Source organism: Alosa sapidissima, chromosome 3 (genome assembly GCF_018492685.1).
Source record: "Alosa sapidissima isolate fAloSap1 chromosome 3, fAloSap1.pri, whole genome shotgun sequence".
NCBI classification, from domain to species: domain Eukaryota; kingdom Metazoa; phylum Chordata; class Actinopteri; order Clupeiformes; family Clupeidae; genus Alosa; species Alosa sapidissima.
In genome coordinates, this window is record NC_055959.1 from 1,561,254 (window position 1) to 1,574,132 (window position 12,879).

Here is a 12,879-nt window from a genome sequence, read left to right on the forward strand (position 1 = left end):
ATGTCATTTCAATTTACGAGTTTGTCACAAGCTGTCACCATGTACAAATGGAACGCACAATAACATTTACATTTGTTCATTTAGCCAACACTTTTTATGTGACTTAATGTGACTTACAATTATATTACAAGGGCCAGTCTCCCCAGAGCAACTCAGGGTAAGTGCCTTGCTCAAGGGCACAACAGTGGAAGCTGGGAATTGAACCCACAACTTTTCAGGCTCCCCAGCTGATGTGAGTTTGCTCCTTGTCTTTGTGTGTGACAGACAGTGACCGTTAAAGACGAGGACTGCCACCCCATGAACCCGCCCAAGTATGACAAGATTGAGGACATGGTCATGATGACCTACCTCAATGAACCATCTGTGCTGTGTAATCTCAAAGAGCGTTACGCAGCCTGGATGATCTACGTAAGTTTTTTCCTGGGAATGCTATGGAATTTTAAGGAACATTTAACATGGGACGAGAAATTCTTGATGGACTTTTTCCTGTAGACCTACTCTGGGCTGTTCTGCGTCACTGTGAACCCCTACAAGTTCCTCCCAGTGTACAGTGCAGAGGTGGTGTCTGCCTACAGAGGCAAGAAGCGAATGGAGGCTCCACCCCATATCTTCTCTGTGTCTGATAATGCATACCAGAACATGCTAACAGGTGAGGCCAATAGGATATTACAAGGATATCCTACTCACATACAGATATGGACACAAATACAGTCAGTCACACTCACACACACTCAAACACACACACACACATGCACACACACTTGTCATGTCTCTGGACAGTTCATCATTAGTGTTTAAATATCTGTATGACATCACTATGATGAGAAGTTGAAGTGTACAGAGAAGTTTCATTTGATTGTATGATGAATATATCAATAATATTGGACACATGTACAGTATTTTATCAAGTATTTTTATAATAAATGCTTTGTATCTTTGTAATGATTTCAACAGATCGTGAAAATCAGTCTGTTCTGATCACGTGAGTCATGTTCATTTGCTTCTTTCTAACACGTTTGCAATCCATCGTGCTTTGAGTGTTCGGGTGACACTGAATGTATGCACTGGTGCATTTTCTAGTGGAGAATCTGGTGCAGGGAAAACGGTGAACACCAAACGGGTCATCCAGTACTTCGCAACAATTGCAGTGTCTGGAGACAAGAAGAAGGAGGCTGCTCCTGGCAAAATACAGGTAGGTCAGGGACACTGATGCGGACGGTTGTAAAGAGGAAGTCGGCCTATAACCATACCGTACTGTACTGTACTGTACAAGACATGTTGACTTTCCCAGGGAACACTGGAAGATCAAATCATTTCAGCCAACCCTCTGCTGGAAGCATTTGGGAATGCCAAGACAGTGAGAAATGACAACTCCTCACGTTTCGTGAGTAGATTTCTATTTTTTTATTTTGAAAATGATCTGAAGCATTTCAAATTGATGCTTCTCTTTTGAAGAGAAAAAGTGAAAATAAAGTCTTTCTTTATAATAGGGTAAATTTATTAGAATTCACTTTGGAACAACAGGAAAACTGGCATCCGCAGATATTGAAACTTGTAAGTTTCTCCTCTATTCCATTTTATTTGTTACTAGTATTTTATTTGTCAGGAATATTTCTTTCTTGTCTGGTAATCAATGACTACACGTTTTTTTTTTATTAAGATTTGTTGGAGAAGTCAAGAGTGACATTTCAGCTGTCAGATGAAAGAAGTTACCACATCTTCTATCAAATCATGACAAACCACAAGCCAGAGCTCATTGGTACATTCATATGATGTTATGCCTATTTTTAGTAGACTACTGCAGTGAAGATAGACGTCATGTCATCCCATCCTCACTCTTACTTCCTGTCTTTTTTACCTATGTCAGAAATGCTGTTGATCACCACCAACCCGTATGATTTCCCATTGATTAGCCAGGGTCAGATCACAGTGGCAAGCATTGATGACAAGGAGGAGCTGGTTGCCACAGATGTGTGTATTTGTTTTCTTTTGCATACGAAACTGCATTTGGTATCTCTTTACTATTGTTGTTTTCATAATAATCCCTAATTGCCCCAAAATTATAAATCAGCTATCTATTTTTCTTTCTGAAGACGGCTATTGATATCCTGGGCTTCAGTCACGATGAGAAATTAGGCATCTACAAGCTGACTGGAGCTGTGATGCATTATGGGAACTTGAAGTTCAAACAAAAGCAACGTGAGGAGCAGGCGGAACCAGATGGCACTGAGGGTAGAACCCTTCTTCCCAGTCTTGCTGTTCCTAGTAGTGATTGTCATATTTCTGTTGTCTGGTCTGCTGTTAATTTCTACATGTTTTGTCCTCGGATGTTCATATTGCAGTGGCTGACAAAGTCGCCTACCTCATGGGCCTGAACTCTGCCGACCTGCTCAAAGCTCTGTGCTACCCCAGGGTCAAGGTGGGAAATGAGTATGTCACAAAGGGACAGAGTGTCCAACAGGTAAACCGAGAGACTTTCTAATGAGGAGACACAGCACCCAAAGAATCCTCCATAAAAATGCATGGGGTTAGTTTGTAACGCCAATATGGCCGATGTCTACACATATCCCGCTCCTTCCTGTATGCCTCCCCATTCACTTGATTTGGAAAATAGCTCTGTCCATGGGACTCTAAATGGGCCTCAGCTTAATTTGAAGTGTCAAGGAAACATTTTTGTCATGGGCTGAAAATTACATGCACTTTAAATTATGAATAAGCCCAGTTGTCATAGCAAAGGAGTAAATGTCAAAGTAACATGTGAAAATGAAAGCACTTAGTCAAATACCCAAGAGTCTGTCAAGTTATGGTATATTCCACAGAATGGTTTTTGTTCATAATATATTTATTTAGCACTGAATGTTGAGATTTGATTCACTTCAATACACCCTTTTCAGGTGGTCAACTCAGTTGGTGCCTTGGCAAAATCTGTTTATGAGAAAATGTTCCTGTGGATGGTAATACGAATCAATCAAATGCTGGACACAAAGCAGCCAAGACAGTTCTTCATTGGCGTGCTTGACATTGCTGGCTTTGAAATCTTTGATGTGAGTTTTTTGTTTTTGCGATATAATAGTTGGTTTTAGTGTATGAGGATTATTGTTAACTAGACACTGTTCTCTGTGATACTCTATACTGAAATGATGGAATTCAAACTATTTGTATTTCATTCATTTTCACATAGTACAACAGCTTGGAACAGCTGTGCATCAACTTCACCAATGAGAAACTGCAACAATTCTTCAACCACCACATGTTTGTGTTGGAACAAGACGAATATAAAAAAGAGGGCATAGATTGGGAGTTTATTGACTTTGGAATGGACTTGGCTGCCTGCATTGAGCTTATAGAGAAGGTAGTACATTCTCACATTAAATAACTATAATTTAATTTCCCTCTCTCTATAACCTTGAACCAATGAGCATCCTTGTTTTTTCTTCCTCAGCCGATGGGGATCTTCTCCATTCTCGAGGAAGAGTGTATGTTTCCAAAGGCATCTGATACCTCTTTCAAAAACAAGCTGTATGACCAACACCTTGGCAAGAACAATGCCTTCCAGAAGCCCAAGACTGTCAAAGGCAAGCCTGAGGCCCACTTCACCCTGGTGCACTACGCTGGCACCGTGGACTACAACCTCTCTGGCTGGCTGGATAAGAACAAGGACCCGCTAAACGAGTCCGTGGTGCAGCTCTACCAGAAATCCTCAGTCAAGCTGTTGGCCTTGCTGTATGCATCCTTTTCCACTGCAGAAGCAGGTACTATTCGTTGTGTAGTGAGGAGTTAACTGCATTAACATTTATTCATATTAATATTCATATTTAACTTAGATTTATTGTTATTTATCATTTTGGTCATAGTCTTTGATAATATAGATGTAAATAAGTTACATGAACATGATGGTTTTGATTGACTGGATTGTTGGCTTGTTCCTGAAGAGGCCAGTGGTGGTGGGGGTGGCGCCGGGGGTGGTGCCAAGGCAAAGGGAGCCAAGAAGAAAGGCGGCTCCTTCCAGACCGTCTCAGCTGTCTTCAGGGTAAACCTGCACCACACAGCCCATGTCCAGAACTCACTGAAGCCCTTTCAAGTCACTGGTCACTGATTAATCACCCATGGCTTCTGACTACCTGCAGGAGAATCTGGGTAAACTGATGACCAACTTAAGATCCACCCATCCTCATTTTGTGCGATGCCTGATTCCCAATGAAGTAAAAACTCCAGGTATTGTTTAGGCATTGTAGAATATACCACCAATGAACCACTGAACCTCTGTCTGTCATAAAATGCTGCTTACATTCAGTAGACAGTTTTGGTACGCTCTGTTTATGCGGCAAATGATGCAAAACCAACTTATGTTTGCCTACTGAATTCATGACAGGGATAATGGACAATCATCTGGTCATCCACCAGCTACGCTGTAATGGTGTACTGGAAGGCATCCGAATCTGCCGGAAGGGCTTCCCCAGCAGAATCCTGTATGCTGACTTCAAGCAGAGGTAAATGAACCGTGAGCACGCTCACTCCCAGTGGAACTAATCCTCTGGAATCATGCTCATTACGGCTTTCATGGGTCCAAACAGGTACAGAATACTGAATGCCAGTGCCATTCCAGAAGGCCAGTTTATTGATGGCAAGAAGGCTTCCGAGAAGCTTTTGGGATCCATTGATGTTGATCACACACAGTATCGCTTCGGACACACTAAGGTAAGAACATTCTAGAGCACACCAAATATAACATAAAGTAAGATAAAATAATGTCATGATGCATTTCTCTGTGTAAACATTTCTTACAATGACTAATGGATGAATGTCTTGGGGACACGCAGGTGTTTTTCAAAGCAGGTCTGCTGGGAACATTGGAGGAGATGCGGGACGAGAAGCTGGCCTCGTTGGTAACGTCCACTCAAGCCCTGTGCCGCGGCTACCTCATGAGATTGGAAATCTCCAAGATGACATCCAGGAAGTAATTATAGCTCTAACACGTTTACGTTTTACTAGATGTTTTTACACTGTAGATAACAGCAGTAATGCAAACTTTTAATGTCTACAAGAATTTTCTGTTGTCTTTTCTTAAAGGGATGCTGTGTATACCTTGCAATACAATCTTCGCTCATTCATGAACGTGAAAGGCTGGCCATGGATGCGTCTCTACTTCAAGATCAAACCTCTGCTGAAGAGCGCTGAGACAGAGAAGGAGATGGCCACCATGAAGGAGGACTTTGTGAAATGCAAGGATGACCTGGTCAAGCAGGAGACCAAGAGGAAGGAGCTGGAGGAGAAAATGGTCACTCTGCTGCAAGAGAAGAATGACCTGCTCTTACAGATCCAGTCTGTAAGCATGTAGAGGTTTCTAGAATCTTCAAAAAATATATAATATAACTTTAGTAACATGTCTGTTTATATCATAGCATTTACATACTGAATGTTCAGGTCAGTTTTATATTTCAAATTTAATTGAATAATGTTTTTACCTAAATTGCTGCCTAAATTGTTCTACTTTTTTTTGTATCTGATGCTGATTGCCAGGAAGCGGAGCATCTGTCGGATGCTGAGGAGAGATGTGAGGGTCTGATTAAAAGTAAGATACAGATGGAGGCGAAACTCAAAGAGACGACTGAGAGACTGGAGGATGAGGAGGAGGTCAACGCTGAGCTGACGGCCAAGAAGAGGAAGCTAGAGGATGAATGCTCCGAGCTGAAGAAGGACATCGATGACCTCGAGGTCACCTTGGCCAAAGTGGAGAAGGAGAAACATGCCACTGAAAATAAGGTGCATACTGAAAACCGCAACTAAACCTATCTCAGAAACAATTTACAACATTGATTTTAACTGGAAGTCCATGAAAATATTTACAGGTGAAAAATCTTATAGAGGAGATCTCTGGTCAAGATGAAAGTATTGCCAAATTGACCAAAGAGAAGAAAGCTCTCCAAGAGGCCCACCAGCAGACTCTGGATGACCTTCAAGTTGAGGAAGACAAAGTCAACACCTTGACAAAAGCTAAAACTAAACTTGAACAACAAGTGGATGATGTGAGTCCCTTTGTCTTTCTCTATGTATATCTATGTCTATATCTGTAACATGGATGATTATATTGATATATACTGTATAAATGTTACTGTTTGAAGTGGACTTTAATGTGTGAAATAGTTGGAGGGTTCTCTGGAGCAAGAGAAGAAGCTCCGCATGGACCTGGAAAGAGGGAAGCGGAAACTGGAAGGGGATCTGAAACTGACCCAAGAGTCTGTAATGGACTTGGAGAATGACAAATTACAGTTGGAGGAAAAACTCAAGAAGTAAGATCATGTTTGGCGCAAATACAATAGGTGTAGGTATGTGTCCTTGCTACATGCAATTGAGCAGGAGTTCTTTTTTCCCAGAAAAGATTTTGAAACAAATCAGCTGCTCACCAAAATTGAGGATGAACAATCGATGGTGTCTCAATTTCAAAAGAAGCAAAAGGAGCTTCAGGTAATGACAAGCCCTTTTTTTGATAATCATAACTTTATAATAAGAACTTTTTGCCTTATCTTTGGCTGCTGCAACAGACTCTCTGTCTTTTCAGGCCCGCACTGAAGAACTGGAGGAGGAGATTGAGGCTGAGCGCGCTGCCCGTGCCAAAGTGGAGAAGCAGCGGTCAGATCTGTCCAGGGAGCTGGAGGAGATCAGCGAGAGGCTGGAGGAGGCCGGAGGCGCCACCTCCGCCCAGATCGAGATGAACAAGAAGCGGGAGGCGGAGTGCCAGAAGCTCCGGCGAGACCTGGAGGAGTCCACTCTACACCATGAGGCCACCACCGCCGCCCTGCGCAAGAAGCAGGCCGACAGCGTGGCCGAGCTCGGCGAGCAGATCGACAACCTGCAGCGCATCAAACAGAAGCTGGAGAAGGAGAAGAGCGAATTCAAGATGGAGATCGACGACCTGGCCAGCAACGTGGAGGCTGTGGCAAAAGCCAAGGTAGAATTCTACATTTTTAAATTAATAATACCATTATGACGTTAATCTTACTAAACACTGCTACCTGCAAAACCATGATGAAATAAAATAAGCACATTATGAGGCATTTTTTTTCTCATGGTGATGAATTGAGCCTCTACAGTTGCATCTGTTGCAAAAATTTACAAAACAATCCAGTCAGCAACCTTATGCAGGACAAAGGAAACTGTCAATCTACAACTGGTATTGGTGGTCTTAATCAGAGACGATCTCAGACCTGACCAAGCAGATTGGAGAGGCTGGATGATGGATTTCTCATGGTGTTTTAAAAACAGATCAACCTGGAGAAGATGTGCCGCACTCTGGAGGACCAGCTCAGTGAGATTAAGACCAAACACGAGGAGGGCCTGAAGCACATCAACGACCTGAGCGCACAGAAAGCTCGTCTGCAAACTGAAAATGGTAATGGCCAAGGCCCCAAGGCTTCCTCTGTCCTCTGGAAGACTACCCAAAATTAAAAGATTACTTCTGATTACAACAGTCTTGTTTGTCTTTGTTTCACAGAAATAAATAGACTCTTATGTAGAGAATACTGAATTCTGACCTGCTATTAGAATGGCAATTTTTTTAAGCATTTTAAGATATTAAGTTGAACATGAGCTATTGGACCTGAGATGACACAAGGCTATTTCTTAGATACATTTAAGAAATATGAGACAGTCAACATCATACATTGGTGTTCAATTGAGCTCAATTGTGTCTAGGAGAAATAGGCTACACAAAGAAGCGATCTTATTTAGAATTTTCCTTTCCTCTACAAATGTTTTTGCTACACAGGGGAATTCTCTCGCCAACTTGAGGAGAAAGAAAGTCTCATCTCACAGCTGACCAGAGGCAAACTTGGATACACACAGCAGTTAGATGAGCTGAAAAGACAGCTAGAAGAAGAGGGAAAGGTAAATGAAAGATACAATGAGAGAGACAATGTAGTAAATATATATCCAAAGGAACAGGTGAAAAAATGCCCTTCTAAAGCGTGCATTATTGCACTGATTTATTAAGAGGAATATATATCCAAGGGAACAATTAAAAAAATTATCTGTAATGATAACACATAACTATTTAATTGTACAACATAACAGGCCAAGAATGCCCTGGCCCATGGTCTGCAGTCCTCCCGCCATGACTGTGACCTCCTGCGGGAGCAGTTTGAGGAGGAGCAGGAGGCCAAAGCTGAGCTGCAGCGCTGCATGTCCAAGGCCAACAGCGAGGTGGCGCAGTGGAGAACCAAGTACGAGACGGACGCCATCCAGCGCACCGAGGAACTCGAAGAGGCCAAGTAATTCGACTATCTCCAAAACTTTAGGATGTTCTGTTCATAGTTTACGTGAATAAAGCCAGAAGTGCTAAAACAATTTCCCGCCTTTTCACAGGAAAAAGCTTGCCCAACGTCTCCAAGACGCAGAGGAGCAAATTGAAGCCGTGAACGCTAAATGTGCCTCCCTGGAGAAAACCAAGCAGAGGCTGCAGAGTGAGATTGAAGATCTCATGATTGATGTGGAAAAGGCCAACAGCTTGGCTGGCAACCTGGACAAGAAGCAAAGGAACTTTGATAAGGTGCTCAGTATATGTCCACTTGCAGTTTTTAAATGTGAAGATACAGGAGATCTACTTATCTACATTTCAGGAACATACCATGTGTAAGCAGGACAGAGGTTCTGAATGTTTGCAGTTCTTGCATCTTGACTGATAATGATATTTTTAGCAGTTCTCACTCTGTTAATAGCAGACAATAGCATGTGTATTTGTGTCTAATGGCAGGTTCTTGCTGAGTGGAAGCAGAAGTATGAGGAATGCCAGGCAGAGCTGGAAGGTTCTCTGAAAGAGTCCCGAACGCTCAGCACCGAGCTTTTCAAAATGAAGAACTCATATGAAGAGTCCCTTGACCACCTTGAGACCTTGAAGCGTGAAAACAAGAACCTTCAACGTGAGGGAATTGAGCATTTTACAAATGCACTTGTTGCAGTAGTCAGTAATTGATTAATTGACACAACAACCTTATATACTGTAGTACAAAAGAACATTTTAATCTTCTACTGACACTGATTGTCTACCTTAATTAGAGGAGATCTCTGACCTGACCGAGCAAATAGGTGAAACTGGAAAGAGTATCCATGAGCTGGAGAAATCCAGGAAGCAGATGGAGACTGAGAAATCTGACATCCAAGGAGCATTGGAGGAAGCGGAGGTGAGAAAGCTCACCTTTTCATTTTCGCCCAATTATGACATGAATAGCACATGTCATTATGCTGTATGCGTTACCTCTTTCCTACTTGAACAAGGTGACCTCAGGCTCAATGTAAACAGTAGCGCTGTATCATAATGTTAATTTCCTTTTGAGGCGTCTCTGGAGCACGAGGAGTCGAAGATCCTCCGCGTGCAGCTGGAACTGAATCAAGTGAAGTCTGAAGTGGAGCGAAAGATTGCAGAGAAGGACGAGGAGATGGATCAACTGAAAAGGAGCAGCCAGAGGATCATCGACACCCTGCAGAGCACCCTGGATTCGGAGATCAGGAGCAGGAACGACGCCCTGAGAATCAAGAAAAAGATGGAGGGAGACCTGAACGAGATGGAGATTCAGCTGAGCCATGCTAACCGCCAGGCAATTGAAGCACAAAAGCAGTTGAGATATGTCCAGGGACAGCTTAAGGTATGAAGCTTCTCATGCAGTGTTATACATTTTCTGATTCATTTTTGTTTTCTTCTGAAAAGATAAACACAGCAATGGCATTCTAGTCGAATGTACTGAACAGATCATTCTAATAAGACATGTTTTTCTCAATTCTGAAGGACATCCAAATTCACCTGGACGATTCCCTAAGGGGACAGGAGGATATGAAGGAGCAGGTTAGCATGTCCGAGCGTAGGGCCAACCTCATGCAGGCTGAAATCGAGGAGCTGCGCGGCGCCCTTGAGCAAACGGAGCGGGGTCGCAAGGTGGCCGAGCAAGAGCTACTCGATGCTAGTGAGAGAGTGGCACTCCTGCACTCTCAGGTGGGTCATATGGGAATCATGAGTCGTATCTAAGTTCCACTTAATGAGACCATGTTAATGAGGCTATTTCTGTTGAAGTGTTTGCATTCAACAAACATTTGGCTCTTACAAGTCAGTCAGTCTGGCAGTCATTTTAAGCCAACACTGTCATTTTCATTTAAGAACACAAGTCTGCTCAACACAAAGAAGAAGCTTGAGGCTGATGCGGTTCAACAGCAGACTGAAATGGAGGACTTTGCTCAGGAAGCCAGGAATGCTGAGGAGAAGGCCAAGAAGGCCATCACAGATGTACGTTTCCTGTCTCTCACAGTTTCACCCACAACAATAACCACGGAAATGACAAATGAATGATTTTGTATTATTACCTCCATAAAGGCTGCTATGATGGCTGAGGAGCTGAAGAAGGAGCAGGACACCTGTGCTCACCTGGAGAGGATGAAGAAGAACCTGGAGACCACCGTCAAAGACCTGCAGCACCGCCTGGACGAGGCTGAGAACCTGGCTATGAAGGGTGGCAAAAAGCAACTCCAGAAACTGGAAACAAGGGTATGTGTATGTTACCGTATGTACTATGTGTTTCAGCAGAGTGTGAGGTTTGAGAGGATGTGTGGTGGTTAGAGAGAGTGTGCACTACTGAGTGTGACAGCGTTGTTCCTCTTAAACCCTGCTGTGATGATGACCGCAGGTGCGTGAGTTGGAAAACGAGCTGGACGCAGAGCAGAAGCGTGGAGCTGAGGCCATCAAGAGCGTCCGCAAGTACGAGAGGAGGGCAAAGGAGCTCACCTACCAGGTTCAAACCATTTTATTGCTCCTCTGCTCTTCTCTAGAGCAGCTGTAATGGCCCAGCACATCAGCCTCTACAGTATACAGTAGATGCTGGTGCTGGTCTGTTCTAGCCTGGACAGGCCCACCTAGATCTCCTTTCAGGGAGATACTAGTCTGGAACACCATAATTCACATTGTGACAAAACGTTTCCATCAGACAACAAAAAGTGAAACGTTTCACAATCCACAGGGTCTATCTACACAGTGAATGAGTCTGGTTTTAACCAGGCTAGATCTGTTCTACAAATTACTGAATTTTTCGTCCTAATGCATTTCTAGTCCTCTGCTGGGTTGAAATGATAGACAAAATCTGGGATTTTTTGAAGAAATAGATAATTTTACTAAATGTGATACCAATATGCCATTCAAATTGGCTTGTATCAGACAGATCTGTGAGATGATTGAAGTAAAAAGAGAGAATTAAAATAAATGTTTTGAGCCTGAAATCTGCAGCTTTTTTATGGGGACTATATGTGTTCTGTGCTGCCTTGCAGTCTGAAGAGGACAAGAAGAACGTGAACAGACTGCAGAATCTGGTGGATAAACTTCAGAACAAAGTGAAGGCCTACAAGAGACAAGCTGAAGAAGCTGTAAGACACCCCAACACACACAAGTGATACACCATGTTACCCTATTTATTTAGCCAGTGTCTTTACCCTATTTATATGTTTTCAGGAGGAGCAGGCCAACACTCACCTGACACGCTTCAGGAAGGTGCAGCATGAGCTGGAGGAAGCTCAGGAGAGGGCCGATATCGCAGAGTCCCAGGTCAACAAGATGAGAGCCAAAACCAGAGACATGGGACCCAAGGTGAGTGGAGATATCTGTAGATTTGGCCTCCACCTTTTGGCATACTGTATACAAAATGCAACCTTTTTGGTAATAGCAGTGACTACATACTACACAGTAATAAAAGGTTTTTACATTTTGAATTATTTTTTTTTCTATCCCATATAAAACAGTCCTTTTCAGTTTCAGTGTCAAAATCACTGTCAAACATCAAATTCCTTACAGGCGAATTAACAGCAATAATGTTGTAGATTAAAGGAAAACAGATCTTCCAGGCATTCTGACAACAGACAATTAAAAAATAAAATCTCTCAGACATAAAAAAATTAAAAAATCTGTGTTTTGGACACTTTGTACTTGTACTTTCTTTCAGTTGTTTAATGTGATTTTGTTCAGTGCTCTTAGAACAATTCTTCAATGAGTTATTTACTATGGCATTGTTAGAAGACCTCAGATGATGGTGTTGTTTTAATGGCGTTTCTGAATTGCTGTTGTGCTCTCTTTGTTTTGACAGACACCAGAGGGCCCAGCCGAGTAGGGGAGACAGAGATAATATCTTTGGATAAGATGAATAAGAAAAAAGAGAGGAAATGTTCATGTATTGCGTGTGTAATCTTATATTCAGCATCATCAGGACATGGAGATATTATGGCACAGCCCTTGTCTTTGGTGTTGTTGTCAAAACCCATTGCAGGCTCTTGTTTTTCACACAATACATGGAAACAAATGATCTCACTTCATAAAGGGTGCTATATTGTGCATGAGTCTAACTCCCATATATGCCCATATACACATGATATGCACATGGAATACACTTAATGCCAGCTACAGTATTATCAAATAATGACGTTGAATGTATTACATTTGTTGATTTGCGTGCCTTGAATTTCTCCACCAATAATACTTTACTGAATGCTGTACTAGTCATATTAGTCATTTAAACCTCAAATGAAACTAAATGAAGATAAAAGACAACACTCATTAAATCATTCAACCTTACCAACCATTAATGACAACCCCTTTACCCATTTCAGTTTCTCAAATAAAATATAATCTATCAATAAATTAAGTACCATATCCGTAGCAAAACTCTTGTGTTGTTTAATTCCTTTTCAATGTATTTTAATCAATGCTCACAATGACACCACATACAAAACCCACTCAGCAGTATCACCTTACCTCTTCAAGATGTGTGAGGCCACAGATGTAGGAGCCTACTCTGTAAATACACAATGAAGCTACATAAAATTCTATATAATTCCATTCCATAGTGATAACCTCAC

At 42.2% G+C, this 12,879-nt stretch overlaps 1 protein-coding gene and 1 long non-coding RNA gene across 2 annotated transcripts in view; one reads left to right on the forward strand and one right to left on the reverse strand.

Moving 5' to 3' along the window:
• The window catches only part of LOC121705986, a 19,568-nt gene extending 18,375 nt beyond the window's left edge, over positions 1 to 1,193 (reverse strand). The window contains exon 1 of the long non-coding RNA XR_006030950.1: positions 1,160 to 1,193. This is a non-coding gene — a long non-coding RNA (uncharacterized LOC121705986). The remainder of the gene's footprint in view (positions 1 to 1,159) is intronic.
• The window catches only part of LOC121705926 (myosin heavy chain, fast skeletal muscle-like), a 12,799-nt gene extending 613 nt beyond the window's left edge, over positions 1 to 12,186 (forward strand). Inside the window, exons 3-40 of the mRNA XM_042087263.1 lie at positions 265 to 408; positions 493 to 649; positions 955 to 982; positions 1,081 to 1,192; positions 1,292 to 1,384; positions 1,491 to 1,554; positions 1,661 to 1,759; positions 1,868 to 1,971; positions 2,094 to 2,232; positions 2,343 to 2,461; positions 2,895 to 3,044; positions 3,182 to 3,352; positions 3,443 to 3,752; positions 3,933 to 4,030; positions 4,128 to 4,215; positions 4,373 to 4,490; positions 4,575 to 4,698; positions 4,821 to 4,957; positions 5,071 to 5,326; positions 5,521 to 5,763; positions 5,850 to 6,026; positions 6,145 to 6,290; positions 6,375 to 6,465; positions 6,560 to 6,949; positions 7,264 to 7,390; positions 7,766 to 7,884; positions 8,071 to 8,267; positions 8,362 to 8,545; positions 8,750 to 8,915; positions 9,052 to 9,176; positions 9,330 to 9,638; positions 9,779 to 9,982; positions 10,145 to 10,270; positions 10,358 to 10,528; positions 10,668 to 10,772; positions 11,302 to 11,397; positions 11,483 to 11,617; positions 12,111 to 12,186. Of these exons, the coding sequence (XP_041943197.1) occupies positions 265 to 408; positions 493 to 649; positions 955 to 982; positions 1,081 to 1,192; positions 1,292 to 1,384; positions 1,491 to 1,554; positions 1,661 to 1,759; positions 1,868 to 1,971; positions 2,094 to 2,232; positions 2,343 to 2,461; positions 2,895 to 3,044; positions 3,182 to 3,352; positions 3,443 to 3,752; positions 3,933 to 4,030; positions 4,128 to 4,215; positions 4,373 to 4,490; positions 4,575 to 4,698; positions 4,821 to 4,957; positions 5,071 to 5,326; positions 5,521 to 5,763; positions 5,850 to 6,026; positions 6,145 to 6,290; positions 6,375 to 6,465; positions 6,560 to 6,949; positions 7,264 to 7,390; positions 7,766 to 7,884; positions 8,071 to 8,267; positions 8,362 to 8,545; positions 8,750 to 8,915; positions 9,052 to 9,176; positions 9,330 to 9,638; positions 9,779 to 9,982; positions 10,145 to 10,270; positions 10,358 to 10,528; positions 10,668 to 10,772; positions 11,302 to 11,397; positions 11,483 to 11,617; positions 12,111 to 12,134 (5,646 nt within the window). The 3' untranslated portion in view covers positions 12,135 to 12,186. The remainder of the gene's footprint in view (positions 1 to 264; positions 409 to 492; positions 650 to 954; positions 983 to 1,080; positions 1,193 to 1,291; positions 1,385 to 1,490; positions 1,555 to 1,660; positions 1,760 to 1,867; positions 1,972 to 2,093; positions 2,233 to 2,342; positions 2,462 to 2,894; positions 3,045 to 3,181; positions 3,353 to 3,442; positions 3,753 to 3,932; positions 4,031 to 4,127; positions 4,216 to 4,372; positions 4,491 to 4,574; positions 4,699 to 4,820; positions 4,958 to 5,070; positions 5,327 to 5,520; positions 5,764 to 5,849; positions 6,027 to 6,144; positions 6,291 to 6,374; positions 6,466 to 6,559; positions 6,950 to 7,263; positions 7,391 to 7,765; positions 7,885 to 8,070; positions 8,268 to 8,361; positions 8,546 to 8,749; positions 8,916 to 9,051; positions 9,177 to 9,329; positions 9,639 to 9,778; positions 9,983 to 10,144; positions 10,271 to 10,357; positions 10,529 to 10,667; positions 10,773 to 11,301; positions 11,398 to 11,482; positions 11,618 to 12,110) is intronic.
• Positions 12,187 to 12,879: the final 693 nt, after the last annotated feature.